This window comes from Nomascus leucogenys, chromosome 15 (genome assembly GCF_006542625.1).
Source record: "Nomascus leucogenys isolate Asia chromosome 15, Asia_NLE_v1, whole genome shotgun sequence".
Lineage (NCBI taxonomy): Eukaryota > Metazoa > Chordata > Mammalia > Primates > Hylobatidae > Nomascus > Nomascus leucogenys.
In genome coordinates, this window is record NC_044395.1 from 95218737 (window position 1) to 95237099 (window position 18363).

General features: G+C 34.6%; 1 protein-coding gene across 7 annotated transcripts in view; it reads left to right on the top strand.

Annotated features, from left to right (window-relative positions):
* The window catches only part of PDHX (pyruvate dehydrogenase complex component X), a 180808-nt gene that overhangs the window by 34813 nt on the left and 127632 nt on the right, over positions 1 to 18363 (top strand). For all 7 annotated transcript variants that reach the window (XR_004033696.1, XR_004033697.1, XR_004033695.1 and 4 more), the window contains exons 4-7: positions 3452 to 3651; positions 6467 to 6565; positions 12685 to 12859; positions 16195 to 16342. Coding sequence is in view for 3 of the 7 variants with exons in the window: in XM_003254407.4 (XP_003254455.2) it covers positions 3452 to 3651; positions 6467 to 6565; positions 12685 to 12859; positions 16195 to 16342 (622 nt within the window). In the remaining 4 variants the exon portion in view is untranslated. The remainder of the gene's footprint in view (positions 1 to 3451; positions 3652 to 6466; positions 6566 to 12684; positions 12860 to 16194; positions 16343 to 18363) is intronic.

The window sequence follows — 18363 nt, forward strand, 5'->3', positions numbered from 1 at the left end:
CTTCTTCCCCTCTGTATTTTAGCTTATCATTGATTTGTTTTCATTTTCAGTATTTCTTACGTACTTCCTTATAAACCAAAGTTCATTGTTCATATAAGATAAACAGTATACATTGAAGAATAAAAACAGTTCAAAATTGTATGATGGTTCACACCATGATGGAAAATCATAGTGATGAACCAGATAAGTCAGTCATGTGACTCAGGTCATCTCCACCAACTGCTGCATATGCTGTGTCAGTAGTCACTCGGTAGCTTTCAAACTGCTCTATTTTAAAGAATAAAAGTACTTAAATAATTACTTAATATACTGATTTTAATATCAGAATTAAAACAGACAATATTTACTTGCGCCTTTAATGGAATGAGCCCCCTCAATTTCCCTGTTGGACATACTGCTGTAAATGTTTTGCATCTCATATCCCTGTGTAGACAGATGAGATTAGGTGAGCTGTTTGTAGCACATTTGCAGGTGATTGATTGGTTAAGATGTGAGAATGTCTCTGGTACAGAAGCCTCACACTAATGACCTGGGCTTGAGGGATAGAATTCAGCCTCTGTCTGAGAATTACGAAGAAATAGTTTGTCACGGACCTTACTATCCATTATTGCATATGTTGATGTTTGTCCTTTTAGTGCTGCCAGCCACATGCTAAGCCTTTAGGCATGAATTTCTAACCCATACCAAGAGGACAGTCTCCTGTAGTCTAATCTTGATCCATGTTGAATGTATTGTTTTAAAAAATCCATAATTTGAAGGAAAACACCACAGCAATAACAACAACAATAATAATGCCTTTAACAACGAAAATGAAAACAAGTTACTAGCTATCAGACACTATTCTAAGGGCCTTACATATAACTCATTTATTCCTCATAACAACAATGTGAAATAGCTACTGCTATTTGCATATTACAGCTCAGAAAACAAGCATGGTGAGATAAGGAAACTTTACTAAGGTCACGTAACTAGTAAGTGGTGGAGCCAGCGTTGAAACTCAGGAAGTCTGTACACAACTGGGAGGGAAGGCTAATATTTGAAATGATAGACTCAACATTCAATATTTCAGTATTGATGAGCTCTAAGTTGATAGAGCTATGTGTAAAAACCCTACATTTAATATTAAGAAATCGTTGGCACCAGAGTAAAAGAGGGCTTTGTCAAGTAACCTGAGTGCATAAGAAAACTCCGGCATTTGAGGTGTCCTTAGCTCCAGATGCTTTGGTAGAGCAGAGTGTATCCATGGACGTAGCTCAGAGAGGAAAGGGAACAGTAACAGAGGCCTGCTTGGTTTCTAAACAGTTTTGCAAAGAGTATTATTTACTTATCTATACTAAGTCTACACCAGTTTTGAGTATTTGCCTACTACAATGTAAGCAAATGCTTACAGGAAATTAGCACACCTCTGAAAGACCTCTGCACCAAAGGAATAGAAAAGGTTGAAGAAATTATCTTAAATTCATATAGAGATTTTAATGACTTTAAATGGAATTGTAATCAACTGTATTTTATCTTCTGTTATATATTCAAGTTGTATGGTAGTATATCACATGTCCTTGTCCATTGTATTTGGGTTTCATGCTTCACGGTGTCACTTTTTTAAATAGAAAAAAATGTGAATAGTTAAAAATAAATTTTATTTGATACTTAGATAATGGTAAAAATTGAAATGATGATAAATGCTGTTTATTGCCTACTTGTGAAGGTGTCAATGTTATGTTGGTAGAGTATATATGGAATCATTTATATGATTTACAGTAAATGAAACAGAAGGTGAGGTATCAGTTTCAGATGTAGTACGGTTGTCCGACTCAGATTTTAGAAATCTATTGATGTTTTTAAAGCAAAACTTTTTTTAATGCTTTACGTTTGAATGATGTTCTTTGTACTTGGATATTGATCCTACTTCTGATTCAGTTTTGAAAGGAATTAACATCAAGTGGACTTCATGTCACTTAATAGTGCTTTTTTGTATACATTTTTAAAGAAAATTAGTCATTTTACTTTGATTTTTGAGTTAGCAATTCACAAGCAGGTAATTAAACACTTTTAGAAGAAAAATATTGGTCTAATAATAATCTTAATTCATCTTTTTGACATAGTAAAGAAAATGAACTCTGCAGAAGCAAAATTTTTTAGTATGTGGCAAACAGCTAAGCAACTAAATTTTTCTTGGATTTCTTAGTATTCTTCCATGGCTTGTAATTCATTAAACATTCCTATTCAGCTTTCTATACTAATTTCATATATATATATATATATATATATATATATATATATATATATATATGTATGTATGTATTTTGCTTCATCAAAGCATTGCTGCTTTTCTTCCTCATCAGTAATTAGTAAACTTAGCTTCCTAACCCCTTATAACTTATGCCTTATTAATGATAGTGAACATACCAGTAAGCATTGAAATTAGTGTTACTCTGAAATGTCAAACTCATTCTAGAAGTTATGCTTTTCCTTATCATTACTGTATTAGTGGACATCCTGCAGTCTATCATGTTATTGTTCATTAAATATAGCTAATGAACCTTATTTAGAGTAATTGAAAGGGAAAAATAGAAGATTTTAAGGGAATGACATTTTCTTCCAGTAGTGAACTTATAAAATATTGTTACCTGAAGGTTTTCTAGGGACTTCTTTTTAGTAAGTAAATTAGAATTAACCCTTTCTTTATAAATTAATGCTGCTGAAATGCTTAAAATATACTTAACTTTTAAAAACATTATCTTTGATTTTATTTGTTTAATTGGCATTATCTGTAAAAAAATGCTTTATTAACTGAGACACCACTGTGTTTCTGATATAGTTATGAAAAAAGTCATGAGGTTTTATTTTTTTCAGGTTTTGTAAATAGACATACAGGGAAATAATTAAATATAAAGAAGTAGACTATATTTAACATTAACCGGAATATTTAACCAGTTCTATGTATACATTAGTATGTTCATCTTTTCAGACTAAGTTTACTGAAAAGATTCTTGCATTAGGTAAATTTTAGTAGATTGGACTAAGTTAAGGGAGTTAATCCCTTCTGAGCTTTTGGAATTCTGAAGCCATTGCATAGAAACTGTCTGGGAAAGACAAATGGTTAAGATATGTAGCCACAGGCTCCTGTTTGGATTTGTATTGACATCAAAAAGATGATAATGATGGATCTTATATGTTTATTTGAAGGCTCTCAGAAAGAGTATACATTCTAGATTTATCCTTTATTTCAAAAGGTAGCATTAGCAAGTGGGAAGAGGAGAATGGTGAAGGAAGGCATAAGTGGGAGAAAGTGGAGAAGGTGACAGGTGGAAGGCAGAGGCAAACTGTCTTGGAAGCAGCTTTTAGCTCAAATTAAGATATCTTAAGGGTAGAATTACCCAACAAAAGAACAAACTACTTAATGCAGTCATGGGGTTTTACTTCTCTACAGTTACTTCTTTTTTAAATATAGGTTGAAGAAGGAAGTAAAAATATACGGCTAGGTTCACTAATTGGTTTGATAGTAGAAGAAGGAGAAGATTGGAAACATGTTGAAATTCCCAAAGACGTAGGTCCTCCACCACCAGTTTCAAAACCATCAGAGTCTCGCCCCTCACCAGAACCACAGATTTCCATCCCTGTCAAGAAGGAACACATACCTGGGACACTACAGTGAGTATACTTATTCAAAGGATGATGTAAAAAAAAATAGTTATGGCAGTTCTTATGGAATTGTAATCATTATCATATTTGCACATCGTTGTACATCACGTAGGAAGTTGCTGTTCTCAGCACACTCAGACACGCTAGAGTGTGTTTTTTTTTAACCATCATTGTTCATTCAGTAAATAAATAGTTATTGAATATCTGCTATGTTCCAGGTACTCTAAAAGCCCTGCTTGCACAATGGAAAACCAAACAGTATGTGTCCATGTTGAGGTTAAATTAGGTTTTAGAAGTCTAAAATGGAATTCAGTATACCAAACTTGATACTCTGTTCCCATTTATGGAGTTCTAATTACTGTTACAGGAATTCCAAGCTTGAATGTCTATCTGATATAAAATAGAATTCATGTTTTAACATGCATTCGTTTTCAAACTAGTCTGCATTATGAGTTTCCAGCACAGACTAGAGCTCAATTTTGTCTGTTCTGTAACAAGACAGATAATACACATCATTTCACTTTAGTTTTACATTGCTTTAATAGAAGAACTCTATAAATTCTAACATTTCATTTATTTAGTATTCTATATAATTATACAACATTACTTTTTATGAGAAAAAGATCTTCATAAAGTAGACCTCTTCATTCTTAAACATTTTTTTCCTTTAGTTTATCATTGTCAGAAAAGAATCCACAGTGCTTTTTTTAGGGGGAGGGGGCGTGCGGAGGTGGGTGACGGAGTTTTGTTCTCATTGCCCAGGCTGGAGTGCAGTGGTGCAATCTCGGCTTACCGCAACCTCGGTCTCCTGGGTTCAAGCGATTTTCCTGCTTCAGCCTCCTGAGTAGCTGGCATTATAGGCATGCGCCACCATGCCTGGCTAATTTTTTTGTATTTTTGGTAGAGACGGGGTTTCTCCATGTTGGCCAGGCTGGTCTCGAACTCCTGACTTCATGATCCGCCTGCCTCAGCCTCCCAAAGTGCTGGGATTACAGGCGTGAGCCACTGTGCCTGGCCTGCTTTTTGAAATACTGATTTTAAATTCCCAGTGCAAAGTGTTTCTGACTCTGTTGCCTTGACTCCCATTTACTGTCTCCTCTTTCATTTACCCTAAAAATTGGAAGACAGTCTCACTGATGTTTTCTAACTAATGGTCTTCTGCCCTTGCAAAGATAATAATAGTATATACCCTAATTAAGATCAGTCATCATCAGAGACTCGCATGAATCTGAGGCCCCACTGTGTAGGTTAAAAACTTACTGACCTGTGAACTCTGCATACTGTTGGGCACACAGTGAATGAAAAAAATTTTTTTTGGTTGGTTGGTTACTAATCTTACATAAAAATCTAAAATTTCAGTTTCTCTTGAAAAATCTAAAGATTTAATAACACTGGTCCCATATCAGAGTTATTTAATACTTCCCTGAAATGCAGCAAGTTCCACAGTTGTTTCTGTTTCTTAGCTTTAATTTCTAGACCCAACCTGTTTTAATCTGTACTAATCAGGCTTACTATCTTTATCTGACTGTGTAGTCATTTGTTTACTACTTTGCTTACAAGAGATATACTGTTAGTCATGTAATCTGAGGTATCCTATATATATAATAAATACATATAATTGTGTATATATACAATTCAACCTCAGCAAAACAACCCAATTAAAAAATAGGTGAAGAACTTTAATAGCATTTCTCCCAAGAAGATACATAGATGGCCAGCAGGCACATGAAAAAGATGTTCACCATCACTAACCATTAGGGAAATGAAAATCAAAACCACAGTGAGACACCCCTTCATACCCTTCAGGATGGCTGGTATCAAAACAAACAAACAAAAACCAAACCAGACCCAGAATGTAACAAGTGTTGGCAAGGACATGGATAATTTGGAACCCTTGTTGTTGCCTAGTGGAAGTGTAAAATGCTGCAGCTACTGTGGAAAACAGTATGGCAGTTTCTTAGAAAATTAAAATTACCATATCATCTAATAGGTCCACTTCCAGGTATATATGCAAAATAACTGAAAGCAAAGACTGGAAAGAGATATTTGTACATCTATGTTCATAGCAACATTATTCACAGTAGCAAAATGGTAGAAACAACTCATAAATCCAAAATGCTATGAAATGTGATTCAGCTTTTTAGGAAGGAAATTCTGATAAATGCTGCATGGATAAACCTTGAGAATATTATGCTGAGTAAAATAAGCCAGTCGTAAAAAGACAAATACTGTATGATTCTACTTATGTGAGTTACCTAGAGTAGTCAAATTGACAGAGACAAAGAGAAAGGTTACCAGGGGTTGGGAGGAGGGAGGAATGGAGAGTTACTGTTTAATAGATACAGAGTTTCAATTTGGGAAGATGAAAATTTCTGGAGATAGATGGTGGTGATGGTTGGGCAATAGTGTGATTGTACTAAATGCCACTCAGTTGTACACCTAAAAATGCTTAAAATGACAAATTTTAGGTATCATTTGCCACAATACAAAATATATGAAGAAACAATAGAACAAAATATATGAAGAAACAATTGATATTTGTGATGAGCACCCATGTGAAAGTAATTAGTTGAAATAGCAGCTCTTTCCCCAATGAATATTCTTATTAAAATCATATTTAGAAATAGTAACTAAATTTTTACGAAAGTGTTTAAAGAATAAAATAAACCAAATTGGTACCGATTATTTGACTGTGACCATCTGTGGGAGTCATTTTAGCTTTATTATAAGATTTTTAAAAATTATTTGCGAAACTGTTGACATTTAGATCTATTTGAATCAAGTGTGTTAATTGGTTCTATTAACCTTCATATTTTTTTCTTAGGTTCCGTTTAAGTCCAGCTGCCCGCAGTATTCTGGAAAAACACTCACTGGATGCTAGCCAGGGCACAGCCACTGGCCCTCGGGGGATATTCACTAAAGAGTATGTGTTAGCTTTTTGTAATAACCAATTCCATTATTTATTATGATCATGTTTTTTTGAAAGAAAATAAAAAGAGCTTATTCAGTCTTAAGATTTAAAAGGAGGTACACTGTTCTTTTGTACTTTTAATAGCTTTTATCATTGTAAATTGTATTTTATGCAAGAGTTGTTTTCTGAATAATTATAGCATTACTGAAGAACAGCTCTAATTTGGTAACTAAGCAAGATCCTTAGAAGTGGTAATAAATGCAGAAAATTAGAGTGCAGAACAGTGAAACTTTATACAGTATTAAATGTATGAAATCATGCAATAACATTTACATTTCTAAAACAAGGAAATATATTTTTAAAAAATTATTTTCATTATCTCTTTGAATTTTATTCACTTGTACTGTTATAAAGCAATTTCCATATACAGTTTGGTCTCTTTTTAGATTTTCTTTTCTATTTCACTGATCCATCTGTCCATGAGTTAGTACCATACTTTTTAGTACCACACTTTTAATTAGACATGTTTTATTGTATGCTTTAAAATCTGATAGCGATAGCTTTGCTCTTTTTTTAAATCAGTTTTCTTAGTTCATTCTTATTTTATTATTCTTCCAAATGAATTTTAAGCCATTCGTCTAGCTCCATGGGTAGGAGTAAGGGGTATTTTTATGGGATTGTATCACATTTTAAATTAACTTTGTGAGAACTGACATCTTTATCATGATGGGTCTTTCTATTCCGCAACACTGGTCTTTCCATTAGTTTAAATGTTTGTGTCTTTTAAAACAGATGGCCCCTGTTGTGTTGAAACTTAGTCTAGTAGGGTAGACAGAGATTAATCAAATAGGCTTATGAACTAACGTAAGATTTCAGTAGTGTTATGTGCTACATTTTTATTGGCAGTAATAGTAAATGTTTCAAATTGAGTTTATGTTTTAAAGCAATGTACTCATTCCATGTTTATCTAATATTGATAGGAAATAAAAAATAATATTGGCCAGAATTTTTATAAGTCAAGAGAGAGCAATGGTTATTAAATTATAATAGGCAGTGTTGGGCCAGGCAACGTTTTCTTTTTTCCACTGGGTTATTTTACTCTTCATGAAAGCATTGGCTTACTGTTGGGTGTTTATTTTATTGAAAGCAGTATATAGCTTTAATTCTTAGATATCCTCATTTATCTGTATTATACTCTTACTAATTTGTTAACTGAATGTATGTGGTTCTATCACACACATACCGTGAAGTTCGTGCCACACTGCATGAGTTGGAAATCAGCTATCCTGAGAGCTGACTGAAAGGCAACATCCCAGACCATGGGATTTTTAGTTAAAGGACTTAAAAGTTACACTTAGCTGTAAAAAATTAAAATTAAGAACCTTGGTTGCCAGTTAATCCCAGTTTTTTACCCACACCAATCCTGATCTGTGTCTACTATTGGTATCTTAATCTTGTTAGTCTCTACCAGTCTGTGCCTTAGTAGCACTCTCTGTAAAAATGGGAGAAAGCAACTATTTTTATAACAAAGTAGATTTGCCTTGCTCATAATTCTGAGGATTAGGAAGAAGAGTCTGTATTTAATTCATTAATCTTTGAGGATTTGGTGAAATGTAAAATAATGATTGCTGCACCTTAGGGGGATCAGTTCTGCAAATTTGTGTAAGATAAACTGGAGCAGAAAAAGATGAGATAAGGAGATAAATTAATAGGCTCCTAAAGTAATCCAGGTAAGAGATAATGAATACTTGAATGTGGTTAGAAGAACTAAAAAGGAGATTCCAGATATAGGCAACATTGTAAGGATAGAGTCCGGAAGCCTTTGCAGATTAAATGTGGCATGTAGGCCAGAGTAGCAACAAGTAAAGGAATGAACTTGGATCTGGTCTAGGTGATGATAGTTTTGTCTCCAGAAATAGAAATAATGGATTTGAGAAGCATTTGTTTTGGTGGAGTTAGTAATGTTTGAAGCTTATTGTCAGGACTTAGAAGCCATGTAGGTATTGGGATCAATGAGATGAAGATGTATCTCAGGAGATAGTTTGGGATTAGAGAGGTAGATTTGGTAGATAATAAAGCAGTCGTTGTAATTGAGATCATTAATAGGGAAACTAGAGGTTAAAATCCTTGAGTTGGAGGATACCTGGGAAATGTGGGAAAAGTCAAGGATGGTAGGATCTAAGAAAAGCCTCTTAAATTTGGTAATGTGGTGTTCAGTAGTGTGACAGCAGTAAAATAAAGAAATAAAGGTTCCTTCTCTTTCCATGTGTGCTTAATACATATATGATGACAAATATCTTTTTTTAAACCTGAGTGGAAAGTTATAATATTAATGAAACATTTCTTAAGAAAAAAATGGTATTATCTCCTGAATACCATAAGGAAGCAGTATTAAAGAGTTAGGCTTTTAGTATTAATGCCATCTTTTCTACTCTGTTACCCTTTTCTCTTCCCTGCCTTTATTCCTTAACTCTCCACGAGAAAGGCATCAACCTGTGGTCTTCAAAATAAGAACTAGTACAAAAGATTTCATGAGAAAAATGGATCCTGAAAGCATATATTATTGAGGATTTTTGCTTTTCTATACTGCTAAAAATGCCTGCATTTTAAGTTTATCATTAAGGTGAGCTTTGGAAAAAATTTTAGCCTAATGTCATTTTCTGCTATGGTTGAAAAATTGCAGGTTTTGGCATAGCTGTCCCCAAAATATGTTAGCACACTTTTTTATTTTTTAGTGTTTTGAATTTTTTTTTTCTTTAAGAGAGAGACAGGCTCTCACTCTGTCACCCAGGTTGGGGTGCCGTGGTGTATTCATAGCTCACTGCTGCTTTGAACTCCTAGGCTGAAGTGGTCCTATCACCTCAACCTCCCAAATAGTTGGGACTACAGGTGTGCCACCATGCCTGGCTAAATTTTTAAAACAGTTTTGTAGAGACAGTTTCTCACTAGGTTACCCAGGCTGGTCTCAAGCTCTTGGCCTCAGGTGATCCTCCCACCTCAGCCTCTCGAAGTGCTGGGAATGCAGACGTGAGCCACTGTGCCCAGCCAACCCACATTCTTGACACGGTGAGGACATCCTCCATACCATGTCCACTAAAAGTGTGAGTAGAAAAATCAGTTCCAAATGCTGAAGGAAATGCCTTCAGCCCACTGTATTTGTGAAGAAAATCTTAGGTATCAGGGCTGCTATTTTAATTTTGCCTTAAAACAAGCATTGCTTAGAATACATGTTGTACCAAAGCATATAGACTTGACTTTGCTTGTACATGTGACTGTTTTAAGAAAGCAGTGTCAAGGCCACAATTAGAAGCAGAACACATTTAGGTTCTTTGCCTGCAGCCCCAATGTCTTTGGTACATCTGTGTCTTAAATCATAGTTGTAGTAATATTTGTATTCATCACACGGCATCAAAAATCAGGTAAGTATGACAGGCAAGTGCCTAGTGTGTTTTAGTGGTATTTTCAAAATAAATTCATGTCACACCCAAATGAATTGCTCTCTCAGGGAACCCAGTAGAGAAGGTTCTAGCTGAGTTAACTTCCAGAGCATCCTCTGCCTATCTGCCTATCTGCCAGTGGCCAGAATGAATTTGTGTGGTGTATTTTTCTCCTAATTTTTATAGCTTTTAATGTTTACCTAATGCTCCAAGTTTAATTTGATTATTTAATGTGCAGAAATCATTAAAACCATTTTCTGCCTCACAAAAAACTAAATCATTGGCTGTTACTAAACAATAATTAAGATCTATACTTCATAGGCATGTAAGTATAAAATCAGCAATAAAAAGGCCAAGTGCAGTGACTCACACCTGTAATCCCAGTGCTTTGGGAGGCCAAGGCTGGTGAATCACTTGAGGCCAGGAGTTCGAGACCAGTCTGGCCAACATGGTAAAACCCCATCTCTACTAAAAATATAAAAATTAGCCGGGCGTGGTGGTGCACACCTGTAATCTCAGCTACTAGGGAGGCTGAGGCATGAGAATCTCTTGAACCCAGGAGGCGGTGGTTGCAGTGAGCTGAAATCGCGCCACTGCACTCCAGCCTGGGTGACAGTGAGACTGTTTAAAAAATAAAAAAATAAAAAATAAAATCAGCAGTACATGTTTTTGTGAGCAAGAAGAAGCAATTTTCTTCTTGCTTCTTTATGATTAACCTACCCAAGAACCTTAATTACTACAGAGATAAAACTAAACTGCTTTTTAAAAAATAAAGTAGCAGTAATAGTTATGCTAAATATGTAATATTAGCATAACTATTAGCATAACTAATATTAGCTATTAGCATAACTAATAGCTAACTATTAGCATAACTAATAGCTAACTATTAGCATAACTATTATTAGCATAACTTAGCATAACTAAATATTACATATTGCTAATAAATATGCTAATAAGTAATAGTTATGCTAAAAATGTGTCAATTTAGTGTCAGCAACCTTTTTTTTTAAATAGATGTATTCAGGCATTAACGATACAGATTTTTGCACCCCAGTTAGACTGTTCCTGCTTGTGTTGATATTCTATTATTGCATAACAAGTTACAATAAACTTAACAGCTTAAAATAATACTGTTTGTTTTCTAACAGTTCAGTAGGTTAGAAGTCCTGGCATAGCATGGCCAGCTTCTGAACTCGTGGTCTCACAAGGCTGAAATCAAAGTGTTGGCCAAGGCTGGGGACTCATGTGAAGCTTGGTTGGGGTCCTCTTCCAAGCTCACGTGGTTGTTGACAGAATGCAGTTCCTTGGGACTATAGGACTGTGGCCCTTGCTTTCTTTCTAGCTCTCAGCCAAGAACCACTGACAGCTCCCAGAGGCCACGTGCAGGGCCTTGCCGTGCATGGTCTCCATAGGTGGTTCACAACATGCATGTTTGCTTCTCCCGGGCCAGCAGTTGTATCTCTTTACTTCAAGTCTCTTCTTCCAGGAAGGCCTAATTTCTTTTAAGAGATTACCTGATATATCTGCCCTCTCCAGGGTAGTTTGCCTTTTGGTTAACTCAAATGCAACTGATTTGGAACCTCATATATCTATAAAATGCCACCAATTTTGTCACATAACAGGACCTAATGGAGTGACATCCATCATATTCACAGGCCAGATACAGTCAAGAGGGATTATATGGGGCGTGTACACCAGGGGCAGGAGTATTGGGGCCATCTCAGAATTCTTCCTACCATGTTGTCATAAGTAAAGGGGTCTTCTCAAATATGCTCAACAGGTGCTAGGTTTTATCTTTCATCAATTTTTTTGAAAAATAATACCAAAATATTAACTGGGAAATAATTTTTCCTTAGATTTTGTGTCACCCTGAAGTCTTTTTAGATTATATAAAACAAATTTTTTTCTTAAATTGAAAAAAATACTTTCCAAAATACTTATTGGATATTAAAATGTTCTAAAAATTATTTTAAGAAAATATATTGCCTAATACCACTGTAACTTAGCATAGTGAGTTGAGGGCTTAGCATATTTAGTAATCTAATTATATCCTCTTACAAGACAAAAATACCTTTGTTTTACAGAGTAATACAAAGGCAAGTCTATAACTAGTTATTTTTCATTCTAAAAGAAATCATGGGTTAGATTTGTTAGATTAGATTATACTGATGGCATATTAGCAAAATTAAAAATGGTTTGATTTCCTGGTCATAAATAAGCTGATTTGCACTATAGTAAACAATGAATAAACAATAAGTGAACAATGATATAGGAAGTATCCTGGTGAAAGCCATATTTACAATAAAGTTGACACTTTTTGAATGCCATGTGAATATTATTTCATGAGTATAAAAGACGAGAGTGGTTTAATTAATTGTTCATCTATCAAATAACATCCACTGCACAGAAAAAAGACTAATTTCCTTTTTAAAAATCACTACTCATGCCCAATTTTAATAACATTTTAATTGTTTGGCTTTTGAAAATATGCAAATATTAGAACGTGACAAATAATGGTCAGCAGACCAGGTAAGAGACAGGATTTAATTTTCTAGCTCAAATTATTGGTTTTTAATTATAACCTTGATATCTGTATATTTCTGTATCTTTTCTCCACATTCGCCTGCATTATCTGAAAGTTCTGTTATATTCCTTATTGCTAATTATGGTTATCTACTTTTCTCATATTTCCAGGGATGCTCTCAAACTTGTCCAGTTGAAACAGACGGGCAAGATTACCGAGTCCAGACCAACTCCAGCCCCCGCAGCCACTCCCACAGCACCGTCGCCCCTACAGGCCACAGCTGGGCCATCTTATCCCCGGCCTGTGATCCCACCAGTATCAACTCCTGGACAACCCAATGCAGTGGTAGTGTTCTCTAAGTGGATTTTTATTTCTTTTTCTTGTTTTTCTTTTTTTTTTTTTTTTTGAGACAGTCTTGCACTGTCACCCAGGCTGGAGTGCAATGGTGCAATCTCAGCTCACTGCAGCCTCTGCCTCCCAGGTTCAAGTGATACTCCTGCCTCAGCTTCCTGAGTAGCTGGGATTATAGGCACACACCACCACGCCAACCTAATTTTTGTATTTTTAGCAGAGATGGGGTTTCACCATTTTGGCTAGGCTGGTCTCAAACTCCTGACTTCAGGTGATCCACCCGCCTCCCAAAGTGCTGGGATTACAGGTGTGAACCACCACACCCGGCCTGGATTTTTATTTTTCAGATTTAAGTGAGAGAGAAAATAAGAACAGTTACTATGTGTTTTAAGAGTAGATTTAAAACAGATTAGTTTTATTAATCTGTTTGAATAGTAGCTAAGTGATAAAGATAAAACACTGCAAATGCTTTGTTTTACAGATTTCCTATCAGAAACCAAAATTTGTACATTAACTTCCAAATAAACATTAGAATTGTAATTCAATTTAAAGTTACCACAAGTTCCACAACTTCAGTAACATACATATTCCCTACAATCTCGTGTTTCATGTCTTTTCTTAAGTGTGATACTAATAATTAGTAGCTGACACTAGCTCCCTTTAGTGGATATGTCCTACTTTTTAACTAGGGAGTTGATAATCTCACTGTGAAGAACTATGTAGCTAGTCATTCTTTCCTTCTCAGATGCATGCAGTATAACAGCCCCTTTTTGTTTTCAAATTACTCCATTTTGCCTCTCTGTGCCTTTCCTATTCAGGTTATTTACTTCCTATCAGAAGAAATGTAGGATAACCACGTTTATTTAAAATCGAATGGGCACTTAAAAAAATAAAAAGCAAAATAAATAGATAAATCTGTACAAGTGGAAAACTATATACCATATGATATTTTAAAAGAGTTGAAAACAGTACAACTTTCATGGGAAACAGATTTTTAAATATCCATTAATGATTAATACACTGCATACTTGAGTAACCTACTCTTTAAGGACATGCAGTTGGACAAGATACTATGTATATTGAGTGTATAGTCCACTCTTTGACTATATAATGTATATGGACTATAAAATATGTATAATTCAATCATATGTCTTTTAAAAATAGGTTATTCAAGTCTGGGTGTGGTGGCTTACACCTGTAATCCTAGCACTTTGGGAGGCTGAGGTGGGAGGATTGCCTGCACTCAGGCATTCAAAGACCAGCCTGGGCAACATAGTAAGACCTCATCTCTACAAAAGAATTTTAAAATCAGCTGGATGTGGTAGAGTGGGCCTGTAGTCCCAACTACTCAGGCGGCGGAGGTTGGGGAATCACTTGAGACTGGGAGGTTGAGGCTGTAGTGAGCTATGTTTGTGCCACTGCACTCCAGCCTGGGTAATAGAGGAAGACCCTATCTCAAAAAAAAAAAAAAAAAAGTTATTCAAATTAGGAAGGTAAACCTTACTTTTAAATTCTTATAGTATGTAGAGAGCATTTATTCTACTTGACGAAGTACTTTTCTAACATGAAGTGTTTAATTTCTTAATGATATTTGTAAAAATGAAATCAGCCGCACTTTCATTTGCTTTGTATTATCTTGAAGTGATTATAATGAAATCCCAAAATAGAGTGAAGGACGAGAAAGGAATTAGATATAATTTAAAATCTATCATGTTTTTTTGAGAGGTCCAAGGAACAGAATGGAAAAACTACAGTGAAGTTATAGGAATATTTTATTATCTCATTCATACTTTCTATTATGAATCTCTAAGAAATAAGACACTCATGTTATTTTTAAAAATTACAAATCCAAATAGAAATAATTGAATTGCCTGTATAGAAGGTCCCTAATCTTCTAATGTCCCTTGTGATTTCTTTGATCCATGAGTTGTTTATAAGTGTGAATTTACTTTCAAAATATTGGAAGACCCTTCAGTTACCTTTCATGATTTCTAGTTTAACTCCACTGTGTTTAGAGAATACACTTTGAGACATACTTCATTTTAAAATAGTCTTCTCAAATTTATTGAGATTTATTTTATATTTATAATATGGCCTGTCTTGGATGTTCCATGTGTATTTGAAAAGATGGTTCGACTTACAATTTTTTGACTTTACAATGGTGTAAAAGTGATACACATTCGGTAGAAAGCAGTGCAGTATTTCCTTGCAATGCTGGGCAGTAGCGGCCAGCCACAGCTCCAAGTTAGCCACGTGATCATCAGGGCAAACAACTGCTACTCTGCAGTATACTGTGTAGCCAGATGATTTTGCCCAACTGTAGGCTAATGTAAATGTTTTGAGCACATTTATGGTAGGCTACGCTAAGGCTAACCTGTGATGTTCAGTATGTTAGGTGTATTAAATGCACTTTGACTTATAATATTTTCAACTTATGATGGGTTCGTCAGAGTGTCACTCCATCATAAGTCAAAGGGCAACTATATATTAATAGTTGGTTTGTTGGTTTATTGGCTGTTTTATTTCAGGTGTTTTTTCTTTCTTTCTTTCTTTCTTTTTTCTGAGACAGTCTTGCTCTGTCACCCAGGCTGGAGTGCAGTGGCACGATCTTGGCTCAGTGCAACCTCTGTCTCCCCGGTTCAAGTGATTCTCCTGCCTCAGCCTCCTGAGTAGCTGGGATTACAGGCACACGCCACCACACTCAGCTCATTTTTGTATTCTTAGTAGAGATGGGGTTTCACCATGTTGGCCAAGCTGGTCTTGAACTCTTGACCTCGTGATCAGCCTGCCTCAGCCTCCCAAAGTAATCCTGAGATTACAGGTGTGAGCCACTGTGCGCAGCCCATTTCAGTTTTATTAAGTGATATTTGTAACAAAAGCTGCTTACAGATGGTGTATGTCTGTGTCTGTCTTCTCTCTCCCCTCTCTCTCTGTGTATGTATGTACACACACATATATTGCCCCTTGTGTGTGTGTGGTATGTGTGTGTGTACGTATATATACACACACAAACACACCTGTGGAGGAATTATTCATTATTTGGTAGGTTTCTTTTTTATCATCTTAAACATAGTAACATAAGATATCCCATTCACAATTGAAACATGAATTTTATTACTTTTTTCTGTAGTTATATGCTATAAAACCAAAACGTCTCAGATTTTTTTATATTCTTCCCTTATACTAAGAATTTTAATAGTGCTTTTCTTGTATTAATCTGTAATAAGTTAGGTCATTGAGAATGAATTTCATTTATAAAGTTGCTTGTTTTTTGTTTTATTTTTCTATTCCACTTGTTGTTTAACGGACAGGTTGCTATCTTTTTGCAGGGCACATTCACTGAAATCCCTGCCAGCAATATTCGAAGAGTTATTGCCAAGAGATTAACTGAATCTAAAAGTACTGTACCTCATGCATATGCTACTGCTGACTGTGACCTTGGAGCTGTTTTAAAAGTTAGGCAAGATCTGGTCAAAGGTTAGTAAAATTGAATTTACTTAATACCAAACACATGCTAACTTAACTTTTGTGAAATCCTTTATAAAATTATAAAGGATTTCGTAATGTACTTGCACTCTACTCTGGGTATATTTGTGCTAGAGAAAAAAAATTAGCAATGGTTTCCTTGAAAAAGTGAATTGGTTCCACGTATTAAATAAATCACAGATGCCTTTATGCAGAATAAAGCTTTCTGTTCTACCTTGCTTTTATTTCCTCTTTGTCGTATTTGAATAATGTACATTTAGTTAACATTTATTTAGCAGGCAGTTACTGAGTTCAATTCTGTTACATACTGAGCTTTAAAAATACAGGTTGAGCATCCCAAAACCAAAAATTCAGAGTGCTTCAAGATGTGAAACTTTTTGAGTGCCAACATGAACCTCAAAGGAAGTCCTCGTTGGAGCTTTTCAGATTTTGGATTTTTGGACTAGAGATGCCAAAACAGTAAATATAATATTACAAAATCTGAAAAAATTTTGAAATCTGAAACACTTCTGGTTCCAAGTATTTTGGATAAGGGATACTGAAATCTGAAGTACTATAATTTGGTTGGTTAGTTATTTTAAAAGCAAAAGTGGGCTTAATGTTTTGGTGTGCTTTAGCATTTACATAGGTCAATTTTTTTGTAAGAACTCATGAATGATTTGTGTAGACCAAATGGTTATTTTTTGTTTTGAATATTTTTTGGTATGGTATTTAAACAAAGCAGTCCTTAACATTTCATTGTTTAAAATCCAGAACTTTTAAGGATGTTTTAGATTATAAATATCTTAGATATTCTTCTTTGTGCAAATTTTGATTTTATATTTCTTGTTCAGAATGCATTTACAGATTATTAAATTTGTAATATTTCTTCCAAAAATCAATTATAAATAAGGTTGCTGACATAACGATTTTTTAGCATGACCTGATAGTTTTATTTCTTTATTTTTGACCTATATGGCCTTCATATTATTTTCCTGTCTTATTGCACTGACTAGAACCTCTGGTATAATGAATATAGATGGTAAAAGCAGATATTTTTGCCTTGTTCTTGATTTTGGGGGAAAAGCATTCAATCTTTTATGTTAGCTATAGGTTTTTTGTGGAATATTATTTTCAGGTTGAAAGAATTTCCATTCCTAACTTGCAGAGAGTTTTAAACATGAATAGATGTTGAATTTTGTCAAATACTTTTTGTGCATCTTTTCAGATAACTTTTCCTTTTTCTGTCTGTTAATAAGGTGAATTACATTGGTTGATTTTCAAGTGTGGAATCAACTTTGTATTCCTCATATAAAACCCACTTAATGATTAACCTTCTCACATATTGTTTGATTCTGTATTCTAAAATTTTGTTTAGAATCTTTACACCTATGCCCATGAGAAATGCTAACCTGTAGTTTTCTTTTCTGGAGACATTTTTTCGGATTTGTTATCTTAACTAGTGGAATGGGTTGGAAAACATTTCCTCTTCCTTTATTTTCTGGAGGAGTTTGGGTACAATTGGTATTATTTCTTTTTTAATTGTTTAGTAGAATTCACTAGTGAATTTCTTTATGGGAAGGTTTTCAACTATGAATTTTATTTTAAAAATGGATGCAGCTTTTTTTTTCTTGAATGCATTTTGGTAGTTTGTGTCTTTCAAGAAATTTGTTTGTGTCATCTAAGTCACTAGATTTATTGGCATAAAGTTATTCACCACATTACCTTATTATACTGTCATTTTATCTGAAGTAATGTTTCTGTTTTTGACATTAGTAATTTGTGTTTTACTCTCTAGATCATTCTGACTAAAGGGTTACCAGTTCTATTGATCTCAATCTCTTCAAAGAACCAGCATTTGGTTTTATTAACTTATCTGATATTTCTATGATACTGATCTCATTGATTTCTGTTCTTTATTTTTTTCTCTTTGCTTTCAGTTTACTTTGCTCTTTTATTTCTAGTTTCTTAAGGTGAAAATTTGGATCATTTATTTGAGACTTTTATTTTTTAATACAAGCATATAATACTCT